We start from the raw sequence: 18382 nt of genomic DNA, 5'->3' as shown, positions 1-18382 counted from the left end.
AGGATGTATTTTCTTCATCCTCAAAGTCCGTATTGGTCAATATATCCAAGCAAAGCAGTGTGTGACCTCGGCACCGCATGCATCATCTTGCACTGCAGATTCTTGTGTTCCTCAATGGGGGAAGTCTATGCATCGTTAATCAAGGCTGTCTCTCACAGCGGTGGGCTTTACTCAGTAGTGACGATGGAAGAGAGGGCAAGAGAGGGGGAGAGGAAGGGAGGAAGGGGGGAGAGAGAGTGATAGTCCCAAACTTGACCTTCCTCAGTGATGCTTGCAGGCAGCGCCGCACCGCTGAAACGCAGCCTCCTCCCCGCTAAGCAAAGGTTTTACAGGATTATCCCCCTCACGACGCCTCTCGAGAGGTCGTTTACTTTGCAAACAATATTTCTTGCAATGCAACATTCATTTAGATAGTTTTGTCTGATTCAATTTTTTTTTCAATTACACGTGTTGCCTCCCTGAGGAGATTTGACATCACATGAATCTCAAAGCTGGAGGAGAGCAAGCAGGCAGGCAAGCAGTGAAATTCATGTAATTCTGCACAGGGAAGCGTTCATATGAACATGCCTTGGTAGAGTCAGTGAAGTGCACTCAGGGCTAGCCTCGCCTCTTCTCACAGAGTGTCAATTAGGGAGGGATTTGAATGGACTGAAGTGGAGCCTCCAGTGAGGGGTGTGTTGCAGAGAAGGAGACGTGGAGCAGGGTGGGCAGGCGTTCAGGAAGACAGACAGGCAGGCAGGCAGACAGACAGGGGAAGAAGAAACAGGAGGAAAGAGACACGGAGACAAAGCAACGTGGCTGTGAGCGTATTTATAGATTAACATGTGCGCACCAGTGATTCTCTGGAGCGGGGCCTCACGCTGCGTTTTCATCCTCAGCATGACTGATTGATATGACTCATTTATTGGCTGCAGAAGGCTGTTAGGACCAACAGACTGTGTAAAATTAAGATATCCTAATGAGGACCAGATAAGGCGCACAGCACAAGTTTGGATGATTCGATCTGATTATGACCATAAAATGCTGTCACTCCTAATGGATAATGTTACAAAAGCCCTCTAATTTAACAAGCACCCTTCCCTCCAGCTACAATAGATTGAGATGTAATTGAAACAATTAGAGGCGGAGGAGGTAGAGGGCTCGCTGGTTGAGGCTAGAAAAAGGGAAAGGCGATGCAGAGAATTCTCTGGCATCCCTCCGCTTCTCTCAGCTCCTCAACTTCAATGACCTCCGAGTCAATTGTCCCCGATTTTGTTTCTGTTCCTTCCATTTATTTTAATTGAATGAAAATGTCAGTCTGCACAGCTCTCTTTTTATTAGTTCAGGGGGGAAATCCATTTCTGGTCGACATACTTTGCTCCGTCCGTCATACTGGAAAAACTTTCAATTAATGTGACTTAATAATATACAGGCTGCCCGCTAGCAGTGAGGGACTCGGAGCTTGTTTATGTAAACATGTCAGCGGCTTCATCGCCAGCCTTTAAGGGGCGCCCACTCGCATTGAGTGACCCCCCTTCCACTGGGTTCACCCTCCTCTCGCCTCCTTTAACAGCCACATTTCAGCTCCATCCTGCTTTATTTTACTAGCTAATTGCACTCGGAGGCCTCCCTTGCATGGTGTTAAGTAGCGGTGCGAGATTTCGATGTGCCTTCTTCAGCGAACTGTGAGGTGAACTAAGGAGTGCCTTTCAGCAGAGTCTCCGATGGAGACATTTGCATGGGCAGAATGTTCATTGATGAAGGGAAAAAAAAATTGTAATATTAAGATAGGGAGGTATTATCTTGATAGATAGGATTGAGTGTTGCTCACTTGGTTCCCTGCTCATCTCTATCACTGGGGGTGGCACTGAACGTGTGAAGAGAGGATGTCCCCATAGCAACACATTACCAGTAAAGACAGGATGCTCGGTCCAGCAACCAAACGTAAAACAAGAGCTTTCCACTGAACACGTCTCTGCATGCACTTCCCTCCCTGCTACATGCGACGGCGGTGAGACTCTTGAATCAGTCACAGCGTGTCAGCGGCAGTGAGATGACCTCATCCTGCACCGCTAGATTTCTGTTTTTTTTTTTTTTCTTATTTTATTTCTGGCTCTGCCTAATTAATCTGGGCTCTCTGGTTGGCTCCTGACAGCAGGCTTGTAAAGTAAGATTTGTGCACTGCTCATTATCATTGATGAAGTGGAGTGTCAGTGGTGCCAGGAAGCTCGGCTGGTCGGGGCTGATGTGGGTGAGCTGGTGGTAGGGAAGTCGTCAACCCAGTCACTCCCGTCTCCGCTCCGACAGTCCAACTCCCAGATTAATTGCTGCGAGACCACTTTTGCGGTTGAATTGAATTGTAATGATTCATAAGGAAGTGTAAAGTGTCTAGTTGTACGTGGATGGGGAGGCGGCGGGGAGGATCTCCGGGGTATATCCTGCAGATTCAGTTGTTTGGCTTTTATTTTGGAGCCGCTGGGAAAAAGGAAGGCCGCATTTACAGGATTTATTTATTTTCAGCTGGTGTTGCATTATTAATTTAGGGAGTGAAATTAATTTTTAAACTTTATCCATAATATTCTCCATGATGCTCCTTGCTCATCCTTCCTTTTAGAAGAAATCTTGAGAATGTAAACCTGATGACAATGGCCCATCTGCCATATTAGTAATGTAATTTATTAGTTATTCATGGTGTTAATATTTTCACTTGCGGTTATGTATTTGTTTTTTTTATATACCTAAGACTTTCTGTCGCGTTGCTCATTCTCAATACACAATACTATTGAATATAGAGCTTGAAAAGTAAAAGCATCTGTTTTGTTTCACATCTTCATGATTAATAAATAAAATACCTCAAGCCAAATTACATGGTGATTTTTTATTTTTTATTGTTTTATTAGATTTTGTAATCCTTTTTCCTTAAATGTATGTACATTTTATATTGGGGACTTTGTATAAGACCCCTTTGCTCCAGTTAATCTTAACATAATAATAATAAAAAAAATAAAAGCGGCAAGCAAAAGCAAATAAACATTGTTTTTAAAGCAATGCTACAAGGTACAAACAAAATTATTTAAATGCTATTCAAATCCAGCTACTTGCAACCAAAACAGATGGACATTAGATTAAACATGGCACCTGGTGGATAAAGCTTGTAAAACTGCTTGTTAACTTGATTTGATATACAACCAAAGAATAGCCAGCATGGCTCGGCTTGAGGATCTGAGTTCAGCGGGAGTTAAAAGGTCTGAGAATTTTTAGTACATGTAGATGAGAAGTGGCTCGCCGCGGTTTTTCCGGCGACATTGGCTCTGACTAATATGGCCACACAAGGCTGAGGTTAGACGGAGTGAATGTGAACAGATGGTGATATATAGAGCGGGAGAGCCTCTATTTAGGTGGAGCAGCCAGTTCATCTCAGACATATTGATCGACACAATTACCTTCTTTACTCAGAGGATTATAGCTCTGTAGAGTAATATAAAGGTTTCCTGACATGTCAATCAGCTGTCACAGCAAATTCCACTGAGCAGACCTCAGCCTGTCACAGAGACGGGCTCTGCAACTCCCCCACCAATCAGACAGGCTGCACGTCTATCACCAAGGGTTCTTGGAGGGCATAAACTTTCTCTTTTATTCCATCTAGGAGTGATATTGATGCTGTGGCTTTCTAACATCTCTCTTGTTTATTGAATCATCCCTGTGCCCACTACTGTCTATGTGATCAATTTCACTCTGCCCTGTGCCCTTGTTTGCTTGTGTAACTTTGAGTGATCGTGACCGTAAAGCAGCACCGCGTGGGCACATGCGTTTGAGGTGCATGGTTTTGGTGGCCCCCCCCTTTTCCTTCTGACCCCCTGGAAACGACCCCTTCGGCAGGAAGTGTGCATGTAGGCAGGCCAGTGGCAGGGCATTGATTCCATGGTTGGATTTATTGTCGAATCCCTCCGTTTGGATGAGAGGCGGTGACCTTGCCCATCTCAGGTGGGGAGAGCTGATGCCTTACTACCCATGGGCTGTAGTGAAGTTATTAAAAACTCCATTACCACCATTCAAAGGTAGACATAACTCACAGGATAGATATAGAGATGTCAAAACAGAGATTGATCTGAGGAAGAAGTGTAACCCAGAGAAAACTTAAGAAAGGTAGAAAGAGTGCCAGAGCTGAAATACTGAGCTTCAGACATCAGTCAGAGCCTGAATGGATCTCTCAGCCACACATCTATCACACCCTTTTTCAATAAGCCCTCTCTGTCACTGTGTAGATCCTGAAGGAGTTAAAGGATGAGGACTGGGACATGGGCAATATCATCTACACACTGACCAACAGGCGCTATGGAGAGAAATGCATAGCTTATGCTGAAAGTCATGATCAGGTAGGCCATTTTCTACAAGATCCCACTTAAAAGTGTCATTAGATTGTGGGTCATAGAATATATAACCCACCTTTTCCAGGCTCTGGTTGGGGATAAGAGTCTGGCCTTCTGGTTGATGGACAAGGAGATGTACACCAACATGGACACCGCGTTTCCCATGACAGCCGTCATCGACCGTGGCATGCAGCTGCATAAGATGATCCGCCTCCTCACTCATAGTCTGGGAGGAGAAGGCTACCTCAACTTCATAGGTGAGTGATCACGGTAACAGAATCTAACCGCCGCGATGTCGTACTGTGAACGAGAATAATAAAACATTGTATTATCCTTGATTTGTGCAGGTCTAAATGTTAATGGGATCGCGTGTGTGTTTCTATATTTTGTACTAATTGATAAAAACAATAATTGGCAGAAGAATATTTAATTTAAATAATTGTCTTCTGCAGATGTTTTGGCATAGATTGATTTAATTTACACATATTCCAATACAGACTTCAGGTTTAAAATTTAGCTCACAGTTTCCATAATGTATAATTATGTCGATTCAGCTCTCACATCATGTATCATATTGCATATATGCATCACATTGCATGTCATATACTCCTACCATATATAGAAAAAATCATATGACCAGGTCATGTCATTAATAATAATATCATATATGTAACATTAGACAGTCAAGAGGCAGTTGTGTGTGAGGCATCATCCTTAATTTTCGACCCCTCTCATGCACCGTATTCTCCCTGAATGTGAAGCTCTCCCCTCAGGCGGACACAACGATCCCTAAGAGTTCATTGAACAGACAGAGATGCACATTCATTCTCCTCTCCTTCCAAGTCCTCCACGGGCAACAGGCAGAATCAGGCTTCACTATACATTTTGCATGGATGCGCTGCCCCTACTGTGTTAATTTCCACTACTGTTTGAGGAGTTATCTTTTGCTCATTTCTTTTTGTGCATATCCTTACGTCATAGTGTTTTTTCTTTAGCTTCAGGGGGGAAACTCACAATCAGGTTTTACCTTCAATAATAAAGATATCCTAATTCATAAAGGCTTGAAATGGCTTGAAGTAGCCCTTGTCACTTATTTCTTTATTCAGGGTGAAGTGCTCCGTTATTAGATTTGTTATATTTCTTTCATGGATACATCTCTGGAGTAGCTCGTGACCAATGAGTCAAGGCTGATGATAAGTATCAAAGGAACCTTTTGAAGTGAGGTTGACATTAATGCGTTCCAGAGCTGATGGTGAAATACAGGACAAAAGATGTCTAAGATCAGATAGCGTCCCTTTTTTTTTCACATTGATCCCAATTTTCATTTACTGCTGCGATGCTTCTCACATCATCTGAGCTGCGTTATGCTTTATGGAGGCCTGCCAGTAAGGACATTAAAGTGATAATTAATTATGTCGGCGGTTGACCTTGGTTGAAGGGAATGCGTTTCCTTGGATGGGCCGCTCTCTGGCTTAATGTAAACACAGCCCACGCTTTGTGATCCACAGCATGTTGGCTCCACCTGGTGACTAGGTGATCCAGTCAAACTCTGACAAAAGTCTGCAATGCCTGAGCTGCACCTTTGCATTCTGCATCACTCAGTATCCACAACCAGTCTCCATGAAAAAGAGTGAAACACCCTGCATTTCTGCTCAGTGGACTGATATAATATAGAATATAAAAGTACCAAAATTCCTTTTCAAAATGACTGCTTAAGAATTATGCTTAATTGTACTCCATTCCCTTAAATCAGTAGCAGAATTACTTACAATACATAAATAGGCAAACGTTATTATACCCCATTCTGGCAGTCGTTCTCAGTGATGAGTACCGGTAGTTATGGAAAGCAGACTAGTATTAAGGAGGCAGAAAATTGACTTTTCCTTTTAGAACTGAGGTCTGGTAGACTAAAAGAACGATGTTATCATAATGAATGATGTTTTTGGAAGTTCCCAAAATATAAAAGTTTCAAAGTTTGAATATCTACGTAAACACGCTGACGTTCATCCCTGAGAACTTCAGGCCATCAGACGGGGACAAAGCACATCACGTGGATCTGAGGTGACTTGTTGGGAGATAATGATGACAGTCAGTTAGTCAGTGCTGAGCGAGTGCAAATTGTTTCAGCCAGCAAATCAATTTGAAATGTCTAGCCTAAAAAAAAAAACCCAACCATTTATTTACTCGTGACCAATAGCAAACACGGCACAGAAGAGGGCCGAGGGAGCCTCCGTGTTCGAGATGCTGCAGGCTGGATACTGTAAAGGATGTTGGAGTGTCAATGACATTAAAACGCCAAGTGGGCCTGGCAGTAATGAAACGCCTCAGTGGTTTTATCATTACATCAGCAGGGAATGGAAGCGCTCGCACTTCCTGACTTTCAGGGCTCACAGAGACTTAAGATAACCTTGCAGATTTACAGTCTAAATTATTGAGCAAAAAACTTCTCCCAGCACTCGGTATTCATGGATTGCTACAATGCAACAGGCAGCCATTATACCGCAGCCTTGGATGGTGAATTGAAAACCAGCACTTCCTCCTCATACATTTCAAATAGATAATCTCACTAAGAGCTAACTGTGCTCTCAGGCTTCTGGTTTGAGATGAACGTCGCATTCCCACCACATGCTTTCTGAAGCTGTGATGCTGATTTAATGTGCAAACTGGGAGTGGGAGTGTACGTTAACACAGTAATAGGAAATCAATCCAGCAAGTGCAAATAATCATTGCATCGTGTTTGCAGATTTCTTTTCTTGCGCTGCATCTGAAACCTGTGACTCTCACCTTCCCGTCTCCTCTGATACCCTCATTGATCTTCCTTTTGGCAGAATCCCTCCAATGAAAAAACACATTGATCCTTGGCTCCTTCCTGTGCTGCTAATTACTGAGGGGACTGTGTCACTGTCGGGCTTATCTGATGCAGGGCTGTGTAGAGGAGTAATGGGATGTGCCAGCTGAAAAGCTGTCTGACATAACCTTGTGTAAACATAGTTGCCCCCCATTATTCATATCTTTATTGGAATCGCCATTTATTATTATTCTGTTATTTCTCTCTTTAAGATGGGTGCAAAATCACCGTGCGACTTCTTAAATTAAATGTCATAATTTTCTTATTTTAGTGTTTTTCAATATTTTTTTTTTTTATTGGTTATTATAACACTTAACTCGACACACTTGTGTTTCTCGACCCGTCTGTCTGGCTTCTTCATTGTAGACAGACGTTGTAAACGAAACTGCGATTATACTTTAATCATTGTTAAAAAAAAACAATCCTTGTATATTATAAACTAAAACTCCTCCCGGTATTTTATCTCAGATCACGGTGCCCCGGATATATTAAGAGACACAAATGATGATTTTATTCATGTGCGTATTATGGTGAGAATCCATCACATTTCATCCTTGTTACAGACTGTGCTATCTGGTTTATTTCAGCTGTGTGGAGGCAGAGGAAGGTTATTATCATGGTGATTAATCCAGGCATATGGGAGGAACATTGCCGTGTTAGCGCAGAGAGGGAAATGATTACTTAATGGAGGTGTGTCCAATGTGTTTCTTTAAAGCTGAAATGAAAAGAGTAGTCAAATGCTTCCACAGGGCACTGGATCAACCTGTACAGGAAATCAATCATCTCCACTAGACTTTATGAAATAATAACATTTGGAAACTGAAAGAAAATCCAGCCAAACGAGGCTGCTGCACTTACTTTGTAAATTAAGTGCAGCTCTTTGGAGAGCTTTTATCAAAGCTCCAGCCTGAATCTGGCTGCTTTATCTCTGACAGAATAGGCAGATGGTGTTTTTATTTTTCATCTAACTCTGCATTAATGTGTATGTCGGTGTGTGTACATGGCCTCCCTGCCCCCATATGCCACACACACACACACACACACACACACACACACACACACACACACACACACACACACACACACACACACACACACACACACACACACACACTCTCTCACGGAGCAAATGGATGATAAGGAATTTTCACACCGTTGTTAGAAAACACTTTGCTTTCCTGCGTGCATTTTGTGCGTTTGTTTGTTTTGTGTTCTTGTGCGTGGAGGTCAAGTGTGGGCCTGTAGATGAAGTCACATCATGGTGAAATATTTCAAGTGCAGCACGGAGTAACAGTTCCTTTAGATGCTCGTTATTTTACCCCGACAGCGTTCACGCCTGTTCGGTTCCCTCCGTCTAAACCAAAAGGAAAAAAAATGATCCATTGTTTCGTTTTGGTTCTGGCCCATTTCGGGTTCACTCTCACTTATTACAAACACGCCGAGAGTTGTAAACACGAACTGACAGGTAACTCATTCATTGGACAGTTTTGGTGACCTATTCTGCATCATCGGCGCCTCATGGGCCTGTGGGGAAAATCAAAGCGAAATGTATTCCAGTGACCTACAGTAAGTGATGCTGTGCTCACGAGTGCTTGAAGTCTTTACTTGTTTTCCCCAGTGGTCACAAACAGCTAACGCAAAAAGAGACAGATGGTCACGAGCAGCAGCTCAGATTGGAATGGAAGGCTAGAGACGGCAGACAGAAATGAGCCATCTTGTGCTGCAGTGTGATCGGATAGAATCGTTGCCATAATCAGCAGACGAATGAGGCGGGATTCTGTCGTTTTTTTAATTCAGCTTGTCTCTGTGCATTTGTTTGGTCAGTGACATAAATAAACCTAAATGAACATCACTCATTGTTTTAACTCCAGCAATCATCCTAAAATCCCACATGAAGACGATGCTAGTGTCTGGCCTACATTTTTTCTTTTGTTTGTTGGTTTTGTGAGGTTTTCATTGAGCTTGATCACCATGAACAATGTGGTGAAACGATTTTGAAGCTATGAGTAACTCCCTCCCTCGCTCCATTCGTGCATCGTATTTTGGGACTACAGACTCCATCAACATCAGCCTAACAAATCAAGCAGATTTAATATTCCAATACGGTCTGTCGGCATGTAAAAAACAATATCTTTGGTGGCTTGTTGCAGTCTGAACTCTGCATTACACACATTTTTTCATTTTTCTTCACCATTTAATGATTAATACTATATTGGAAGCTCTCACTCACAGCACCTACACGTAACACGGTGCAACACAGGGAGCCTGTCGAAAGACATTCTGGGAAATGAAGGAACTCAAAAGCACTGTAGATGTTGTTGAGCCAGACTGAGGGAAGACCAGAATAATAAATTATGCATTGAACATCACATATTGATGTCTTGACAGTGAACGAGTATCTGAATGTGATTTTTTTTCTCTCTCTCCTTGAGAATGAGTTCCCCGGGGTAATTGTGGGGCTTACTCCTTAGGTGCTCCTTAAAGGGAGGAGCCTCTAGCACAGTGATTGTGAGTATTCTTTCATGCCATTGTTCCCTCTTGACAGGTCTTGATATCGTGTGAATGCTTCCTGAATCCAGATATTGCTATGCTTACTGTGACTGCCTCTGTAAAAATAAGAAAAAAATAAGAATTCATGTTTCTTTTCTTGAAGGAAGGATGTCAAATTGTTGCATGTTCTTGACATCTTTCATTCAGCATGATCCCCTGTTTCATACTTTGGGCTGAACATGTCGACAGGGCAGTGGTAGTGATCTAGTTCTGTGATTACAAGCCAATCAGAGTGTGTATTTGCAGCCCTGTGGGACTGGGACTCATCAAATACATGTTGATAGAGGATAATTTGTTACCAAACGCTTTATCTGTCATCTAACTGCTAGTTACAGCATTTAGATTTCCCACGGGCATTGCTCCCTCGCTGTGCTCAACACAGAAGCCCACAGAGCCACCCAACCACCAACTAACTGACACTCCCCACCTGTTTACGCAGTAAAACCAGACCCCACCATGTGCATTCAATTTCTGATTGACTGTAGGCTATTATACAATCTATCAGGTGGGAAGGCGTGCACCTTCACGGGCCGCAATGTAGAAGTTGGCTAGAACAGGCAGTCCATCAATGCTGTAAAACTGTCACATAGTAAGTCTCTAAAATCCCGGTATCGAGTGCAAAGATGTGGAGAAAAAAACAATTGCCCATCAAGCCAGTTAGAGAGAAGAAATATATTCTATTTCAGAAATCAGGTGAGTGCAGAAAGCTGGAACAACCTTGTAGCTTGAGTGCATGAAAAGCAAAGTGATTGAGCCTTTTAGAGTGTGCATCTGCATCTTATATGCTCAGTCTGCACAAAAGCCGTTATCAGACACCGAACGCAGCCATCCGTCCCTGTCAGGATCCAGGTAGCCAGTCGGATCTGGTGCACCATGGCCTGCAACAATTTCCTCCAGTGCCTGAGGTTGTCCATCACACCTCAGTGTTGTTTCAAAGGGTGGATTATTGTTTAGTCTAACAGTACATTGTATCGCTCAATGCAAGGCATTCAGGTCAATACACATGAGTAAGCAAACAATTCAACATTTGTTTTTGTTCAAAATGTGTCGACCTGTCCAGCGGTGTCGTCGTTAAGCAGAGAGGGAGGATGATAGCAGACCGGCTATTTCTAGGAATGGAGAATGATCACACATCCAAAGCGTGACTGGTATAAAACGGTACACTATGATGTCATGTCCTGAAAATGAGTTCACTTCAAGAAAACACCTCCGTGCTTTTTTTCTCCAGCAGCCAAACTTTTAATGGTCAACATATCTCAAAAATCAAATACAAATTTCCAATTAGGAGGAATTTCATTTCTCTTGCTGACCTTTTGACCTCTACGGATGCATCGTCTTTACAGAAAACTTCTCGGCCCGTTTCCAACACACACCCACACAATTTGCTGTTCTTGTTCGTACTGTTTCGAGTCAATTACCTGTTTGCTCCCCTATATCTCTAAACGTAGATATGATGATACGATTTTAATGATTTACACTCTCACACACACACACACACACACACACACACACACACACACACACACACACACACACACACACACACACACACACACGTATGTGTGTAGTTTACACATCCGTCTTGTTGGAATGGAGCATAGAAAATCTGCCTTTGACTGCCAGTGTTGCAAGTCTGAGGTGTAATTTTCTCCTTTACATTTCAAGTTCAGATGTGTGGGAGGCTTGTTATTTGTGCGGATGTCTCTCTCTCTCTCTCTCTCTCTCTCTCTCTCTCTCTCTCTGCCCTAATTCGGAAGCTGCAGTAGGCTTGTTCTGTTGGCAGTCCATGCCTTATTGTTTGCTACTTCTTTAACACCTACATAATGTATTTCATTAGAACCGGCTGTCAGCTCCTGTCTGTTCCACTTCATCCCATCACTCTGATTTTTTTTTGTTCGCTGGTTGGGGCTCTTTGCACCAAATAAACAACTAGCCTGTGTTCTTCTCCTTGTCATGCATCTTATTCTGTCTCTTGTCTGTGCGTGTCTTCCTTTGCCAGGAATTCAATTATCCTGCCTGTTGTTTTATGATGTTCTGGTGACATCTGATGACTGATTCATTATCTCATCTCGTCGCCTCGACAGCATCGCAGCACATATACGCCGTATGCATTCAGCTTCAGCTGGACCGTGCAGTTCTTTCTCCACTCGTGCTGCAGATCTTCCTGAGTCGTTACATTGTGCAGTAGCTCTGGTGGATGACTGGTGTGATGACTTCTCAGCATGGACTTATTTCTTTATGCTGTTTTGTTGAAGAAGTGAGATTTGAATGAGAGCTATGGGGTTTATTTGCCATGTTTTCACTCTTTATTCGTGAACGTGCAGCTGTCCTTGGTGACATGAAGGTCGGTAAACTGTAGTTGGTGAAAACATTGCAGGAGCATTGTGGCTCTGTTTTAATATGGAAAGTACTGACCTCTTCTGGGGTTATATGAAGGTCACAGACGGTCGCTGCCTCTGGTCTCTTTGATTTGTCTTTTTTTTTTTTTTTGCCTTGTTAAAAATTGCACAAAACCTGAAAAGAACCTCATATAGCACGGCAGGATAGAGTATGCTAATTCCCAGACTTTGTTCCTTTCCCTTCATTATGTACATGCTTTAATAACACACTCTCTGTTGCAGGGAATGAGTTTGGCCATCCTGAGTGGCTGGATTTCCCGAGAGTGGGGAACAATCAGAGTTACCACTATGCCCGGCGGCAGTTTAACCTATTGGATATGGAACACCTCCGCTACTCTCAGCTCTACGCCTTTGACCGGGACATGAACCGAACCGAAGACAAGTACGGCTGGCTGGCCGCGCAACCTGTAAGGACATGACAGGCTCACTGTACAGTAGGCTTTGTGCAGACACCCTCAATGACAAAATCGCATGAAAACGTAATGTCACACCGTTCTTTATTCACATACAGAATATTTAATATCAACCCATCCAATTATTCATAAATTATTTAGCTTTTATAAGATTATTTTTCAATACTAAATGTATTTCCAAGCCACCATCTTTTCACACCTGTACAGTTCTCAGCCAGGTGGTGAAAAACGCACCATAAAGAGTTTATTATGTCCTGTTTCTCTGGCTGCTGCCAAGGTGAACAGTAATAGATTTTACTCTCTCTTTACCTGGGCGATGTGAGGGCGATGAGAGGGAAAACAATGTTTTACTCTTGAGGGACCGGGAGCAAAGTAATGGGATAATACAAATAGAGAGTGTGGCTAAATTGACAGGGATTAAAAGTGAGTCTGCGTAATTGATTAAAAAAAACCTCCCTCACATTCCCGGGAATCCGTCGTCAGATTAGAGCTATACTTCACCTTGCTGCGTTACACTCTGGCCTGCCTCGTTTCTCCTCAACAGACTTCTGCAGAGACGCAAACGTATCAGAGAGCATAATTAGGGACCCGTCTGGTTCACATGTATCATTCCTCTATATTGGTCTATCAATCAGAAGTGTGCTCTGACTTACCGGGACCTTTTACACCCTCCTTTTCAACGGGATGAAACGGAGTGTTGGAGGTAAGGCAAAGGAAAAGCAGAGCCTGGCTGATTCCTGAGCTCCCCGGTGGGGGACTGGAAGGGAATGCCGATCCCAAAGGATGCTACTGGCAGGGAAGATGCATACATTTGGCACTAGTGCTGACCTGCTACACACTGGGTGTTGTTTTCCTTTGGATGTCCCCCTGGCTTTGAGATGTGAATACATGTAGTAGAGGACAGTAATATAACCTCAAACGTGTAAAATGATAGATTATAGATTATATATTAGCATTCTAGAGATTGTCATTGTGCATAAAGCTCAGGGCAGACGGGATGTGCAGGGATCAGGAAGACCATCCATCACCTGGACCATTCCTGAATATTTGAAGTGTCCTTGAGCAGAACAGCGAATGAGAGCAGTAGATACTGCTCACGGGAGACCCGAGTGGATGTGCGTGTAATTGGTTATCATGTTTTATTTTGCTATTATCATGAAATACTGCTTTTGATAACATATGAGACAGTTCTGTTACAATATTAAGCCGCCGAGTAATTATTCTGTGATCATCGGAAAGGTTGCACCATGTAAAACATAAACCAGACAGAAGTAATAGATGATAAATCAGTAGCTGACCCAGCGCGGCGTTTTCAGACAGTGCAGAAGAGGATCTCCGTGTTGTGGAAACAGAAACATGCAGGGACGTTGCTTAAAAGTGTGATTTGTGCACATCCTCTTTGAAGATGTGCAGCTGTGAGCTCCAAACTCTGGACATGAACTCGTGCTCCTGTTAGTGCAGAGGTATTATCACTTCCACAGAGTTCCACGGTGATGGAACGCAATTAAATCTCTTTATGATCATCAGGATAATACAGAATACAAAAAAATACTCAGACATAGATTTAAATACTGCAAATACAACATTTAGGGGTTTGGCAGTTTAACTTTATTTATTTGTAATAGTAAAAGTATTCTGTGAATCCCAACATTTAGATTTTGAAAGATAAGACATCTTGTTTTCTAACATTGGGTGTTATTTTATATGTCTAAGTCACATACCATCCCCTAAAATGAATCCTCTTATCCATTAGAGGGTTTTATATGCAAATGCATTTCCATTTCTCTCGCCTTCCCTGATACATGAAATGTTTGGAACCGGCATTTAATCCGAAATGTTCCACAAACTGTGCCGGATACACCTGCAGGTGACTTCACTGATGCTCCAGTGAAGAAAAGGAGCGATGAGGACAGTCTCAGTATTTGGAAATATTAGATTGGAGCAGTCGTTTCATTGCTGAGGTCACAATCGGGGCTACTGTGGGAATTTACTCTGCTCTCATCGTCTAAGATTCTCCCACAAGTCTTGTTCCAGGTCAGAATGATGCTGCAGGCAGAGGCAGAAACAGACACTCGACAGACTGTTAGAGCCAATGTTAAAACGAGAAGACACGACTTGCATATGTTTAAGTCTTAGGGAGATATATTTATTATAAGTTAGATAATAAGTTGGATTTTTTCCCACAACAGATTCTAAACATAATCATGTTAATGTCATGATCACCACCGACTCTGGTGATTGCATTTACATTATTTATTCATGAGAATGCACATTAACTGTATTTGCTCATCAGGATGGATGTTGTTATATTTGTCTTCAGACGCCGGCTGGAGCAACCTGGCATGACTCTTAATTTGTGGACTTCTCATGTAGAAATGGACTTTATAAAAGACTCGTTCCTTAACCTCCATCCTCTCTGCCGGCCAGCAGGTGCAGGGCTGGCTATCTTCTCCCTTCAGCCGTGAATATGCTGCCCTGAAATTGACTTGGCGAACAAGACACTCAAAATAGGGGGTTGTGTGACATCGATAATCCCTACTAATGACACGTTAACAGTGGATAGTGGTGGCTTCATCGCATGCAGCTGTCTGAAGCTGACAGCGTGTGCCTCGCTCTTTCCGGGTCCCCGCGTTCTGCTCATGCCACCTTAAATTTGATGTGGGAATGTTACTTTGGAAACGTGTAGTCCGCTGATATAATGTGCCCCATTATAACTCTCTAAATCCAAGATGAGAACGGTAATGATTATTCATGAAGAAGTATTTTATTCGCTTTTTTTCCCCCCACCCGCTCTCTCTCTTTTCTCCCTCCAGGCCTTTATCAGCGCCCAGCATGAAGAGGACAAGGTCATTGTGTTCGAAAGGGCTCACGTGCTCTTCATCTTCAACTTCCACCCAAGTAAGAGCTACAGGGACTACAGTGTGGCTGTAGAAGCTACAGGAAGGTATCCTTTCAGGTCTCATCAGCCACGTCACCGCTCGTTTCCTTTAAATCTTCACGCTCTGGCTTTCCTCTGTGGTGCCACAGTGCACAATCACAGGGCCTCTTATAGCAAACGTGTCTTTGTCAGCTTTTATACACAACCCAGTCACAAAATGCAATCTATTGGTTTCGTCTACAGACACAAGGATTGTCCATTTTTCTTGTGTTGCGCAGCATGAAAGCAATGCCAATGGAAAGCCAGTTAAGCGGTTTTGTTGCCAACATTTACTTTTGCTTTGTAGCATAATGTCGTCCCAACTGACAGGAGGAAAAAAACACGGTGCATGCACAAACGATATGTCCAACGAAATATATTAGTTTAAAAGTCGTGCTGGGCAACACGGAAAATGGGAAAATCTGGACCCATGAATGAGTATATTTCAATTTAGGGACTTTTTCGTGACTGTTTTGTTCTAAAACAACATGAATAATCCTTTGAGCTTGACAAAACCAACAACTGTTGGTATTTCAACAGGCAGTTATATCTGTTAAAAGAGGGGACAGCAATGTAAAAATGGGAATTACATGATTCATTTAATGTAAGTCTGATTTCCAACACTTCATTAGAGGATTCTCTAAAACCTGGAACCTCATTCCCATCTGATCAGCTGTACTTGCTAACATTGCAGCGCCACTAGAATGGTTGTAAAACTTTTAAAAGTAATAATCTATATTTCTCACACTGACAACAAACCACATGAAAAGATCAAAACCAATAGTGTATTAGTCCGTCTTATTTACTACTTATCCAGGAGATTTTCTTCTACTAAATATGCTAATCTTGAAAACACATCATGAATACAATAGATTTTTTTTTTTATGCTAAATCATTTCCTAAAATAAAGGAATTTCCTCTGCAGTTTTTAGCAAATGAAACTATTTTGGGCGGTGGATTCGGAGGGCTAACCCAGATACAGTGTCTGTGTTAATGAACCTATGGCGGTATAGCAGTTGTCTTCACTACCAAGTGTTGACTTAAGTTTGAGGGCTGAACATAGAAATTCAAATTGAATGTGCTGATAAATTGGTCAGATCATTGAAGATGTCCAGAGAGATGCATTCTTCTGGACTGAGAAGCGGATCGGGGATCTATTTTAAAGTAAATGTGACTTGTAAAGGTCACATCATTTTTAATGGCAGTGTTTTTCTCAGAGACCAACACTATGATATAATTATAACAGCCACTGTTGAGAGGAATATGAGTCAGTTGTTTATGGTGGTGTTGTTATGCTATTAGAGAGAAATATCAGGGAGGCCAGTGATTCAGAAAGCGCTCTCTTTAGCGTTGTTGGCTGTCTGTCTTCCCATCGAGCAGCAAAGAGGAATTTAATGAGGTTCCACAGTTGTGATTACAGCAGGTTTAATGATCAGGGTTGTGAAGGGGGACTGAAAGCTGACAGATTTGTATTTATTATAACGGACAGCGCTCTCTTCTCGGGCTCACTGAAGCCACCGCCAGCAGTTTCCCGGACGGATACGAAGCTGTGTTGCTTTTTCAGCTCTGGCTTAAATAATGTGATGGGGAGTCAAACTGCAGACGGCCTTTGTTAGTTTTCTCTGGATGCCTGCAGTTCCAATCACTACACATGAGCAATTCAGTCTTGAATCATGATGATTCGATTGCCTTACAACGAGACTGTTAAACCGCAATTGCTCCCTTGATTTCTACATCGTTTTTTTTTTTTTTTCTTAGTGTTAAGGATACGTTGGTGCTTTTTTCCTAATTAGAATGAAACAATAAAACGCCATCATAATGTTTTGAAATACCCCAAATGAAAAAATGATGATGTCATTATATTAACAAGCTGTATGTTTTATTACATTTCAAATCATGGAAATTGTAATTTAATTACTTTAGCCTGGTTAATACATATATTCATATATTGTTATACAGATATTTAGGTTATAATGCCACAGAGAGCATGAATGTTACAGTGGATGAAAATGGATACAAAAATCTTAATTTCAAGAGTAAATCAACAAGTTAAAAAATGAAGACGGAACAATTCGGTGGTTAAAAAAACAACAGTCGTAACCTCTAATCTCTTAATATCAAGCGCTAATTGTAAGCTTGTTTGATTTGCATTAATTGTACTCTCTGCCTCGTGTTTTTGGCTCAGCCTTGATGGGGTGAGTCTTGGGCACACCACTAATAGCCTTAGTGCACAGTGTCTGTAACACCGTTTTGAGGGGTTTATTTTCATTTAAATGGAACCACAGCTTTTCCTCCCGGTGCTTCGTTTGATGTTTACGGAGTGGCCTCAGACACTGGCTATGTTGAGAGGAAATGCAAATAAATGCGAGGGCAAAGCTCTGGCTGTCATTATACAGAGATGCAGTAAACACATGAAGGCAAATGTGCCGTGTGTGTGTGAGGAAGGTAAACGTGCTGTGTGTGTGAGGAGATGCAGATCCTCTGATGGGAATGTGTGCAGAGGATCCAATTAGGGGAGAAGACAGATGAAAGTGCCACTCAGAGGAGGAGGAGGTAAACAAGACGAGCTCAAAGAGTCCAAAAGTGGTTTTTCATTACACTCAGCTGTCATATACTTAAACTTTCTTCTACCTGTGAGGGTCAGGGATGTCACAGTGGAGCCTCACACCACTGCTGTATGTGAAATAATAGCTGGATGCAGCTGACTGCTGTGCACCACTGAAAATGGATCGAATAGGCTGTTATTACCTTTGGCAATATGGCAGGTTGGGTATTATATCAGAGGGCAGAAAAACTATATTCATTTACCTTTTGTTGCCTTCCATCACATGCTGGACGGCTGCATGTTGGTCTAGACGGATCTTAAGGTGGTTTCTCTTGTTTGCTTGACTTTGAGAAATACACTA

General features: G+C 42.4%; 1 protein-coding gene across 1 annotated transcript in view; it reads left to right on the top strand.

Moving 5' to 3' along the window:
- gbe1b (glucan (1,4-alpha-), branching enzyme 1b) overlaps nucleotides 1–18382 on the top strand; it is a 64046-nt gene that overhangs the window by 30286 nt on the left and 15378 nt on the right. The window contains exons 11-14 of the mRNA XM_084020279.1: nucleotides 4245–4355; nucleotides 4435–4606; nucleotides 12369–12553; nucleotides 15373–15503. Coding sequence (XP_083876405.1) covers nucleotides 4245–4355; nucleotides 4435–4606; nucleotides 12369–12553; nucleotides 15373–15503 — 599 coding nt within the window. The remainder of the gene's footprint in view (nucleotides 1–4244; nucleotides 4356–4434; nucleotides 4607–12368; nucleotides 12554–15372; nucleotides 15504–18382) is intronic.

The sequence above is a fragment of the Eutrigla gurnardus genome (assembly GCF_963514095.1).
Source record: "Eutrigla gurnardus genome assembly, chromosome: 10".
NCBI classification, from domain to species: domain Eukaryota; kingdom Metazoa; phylum Chordata; class Actinopteri; order Perciformes; family Triglidae; genus Eutrigla; species Eutrigla gurnardus.
This window is presented reverse-complemented; position numbering and strand designations above follow the sequence as displayed.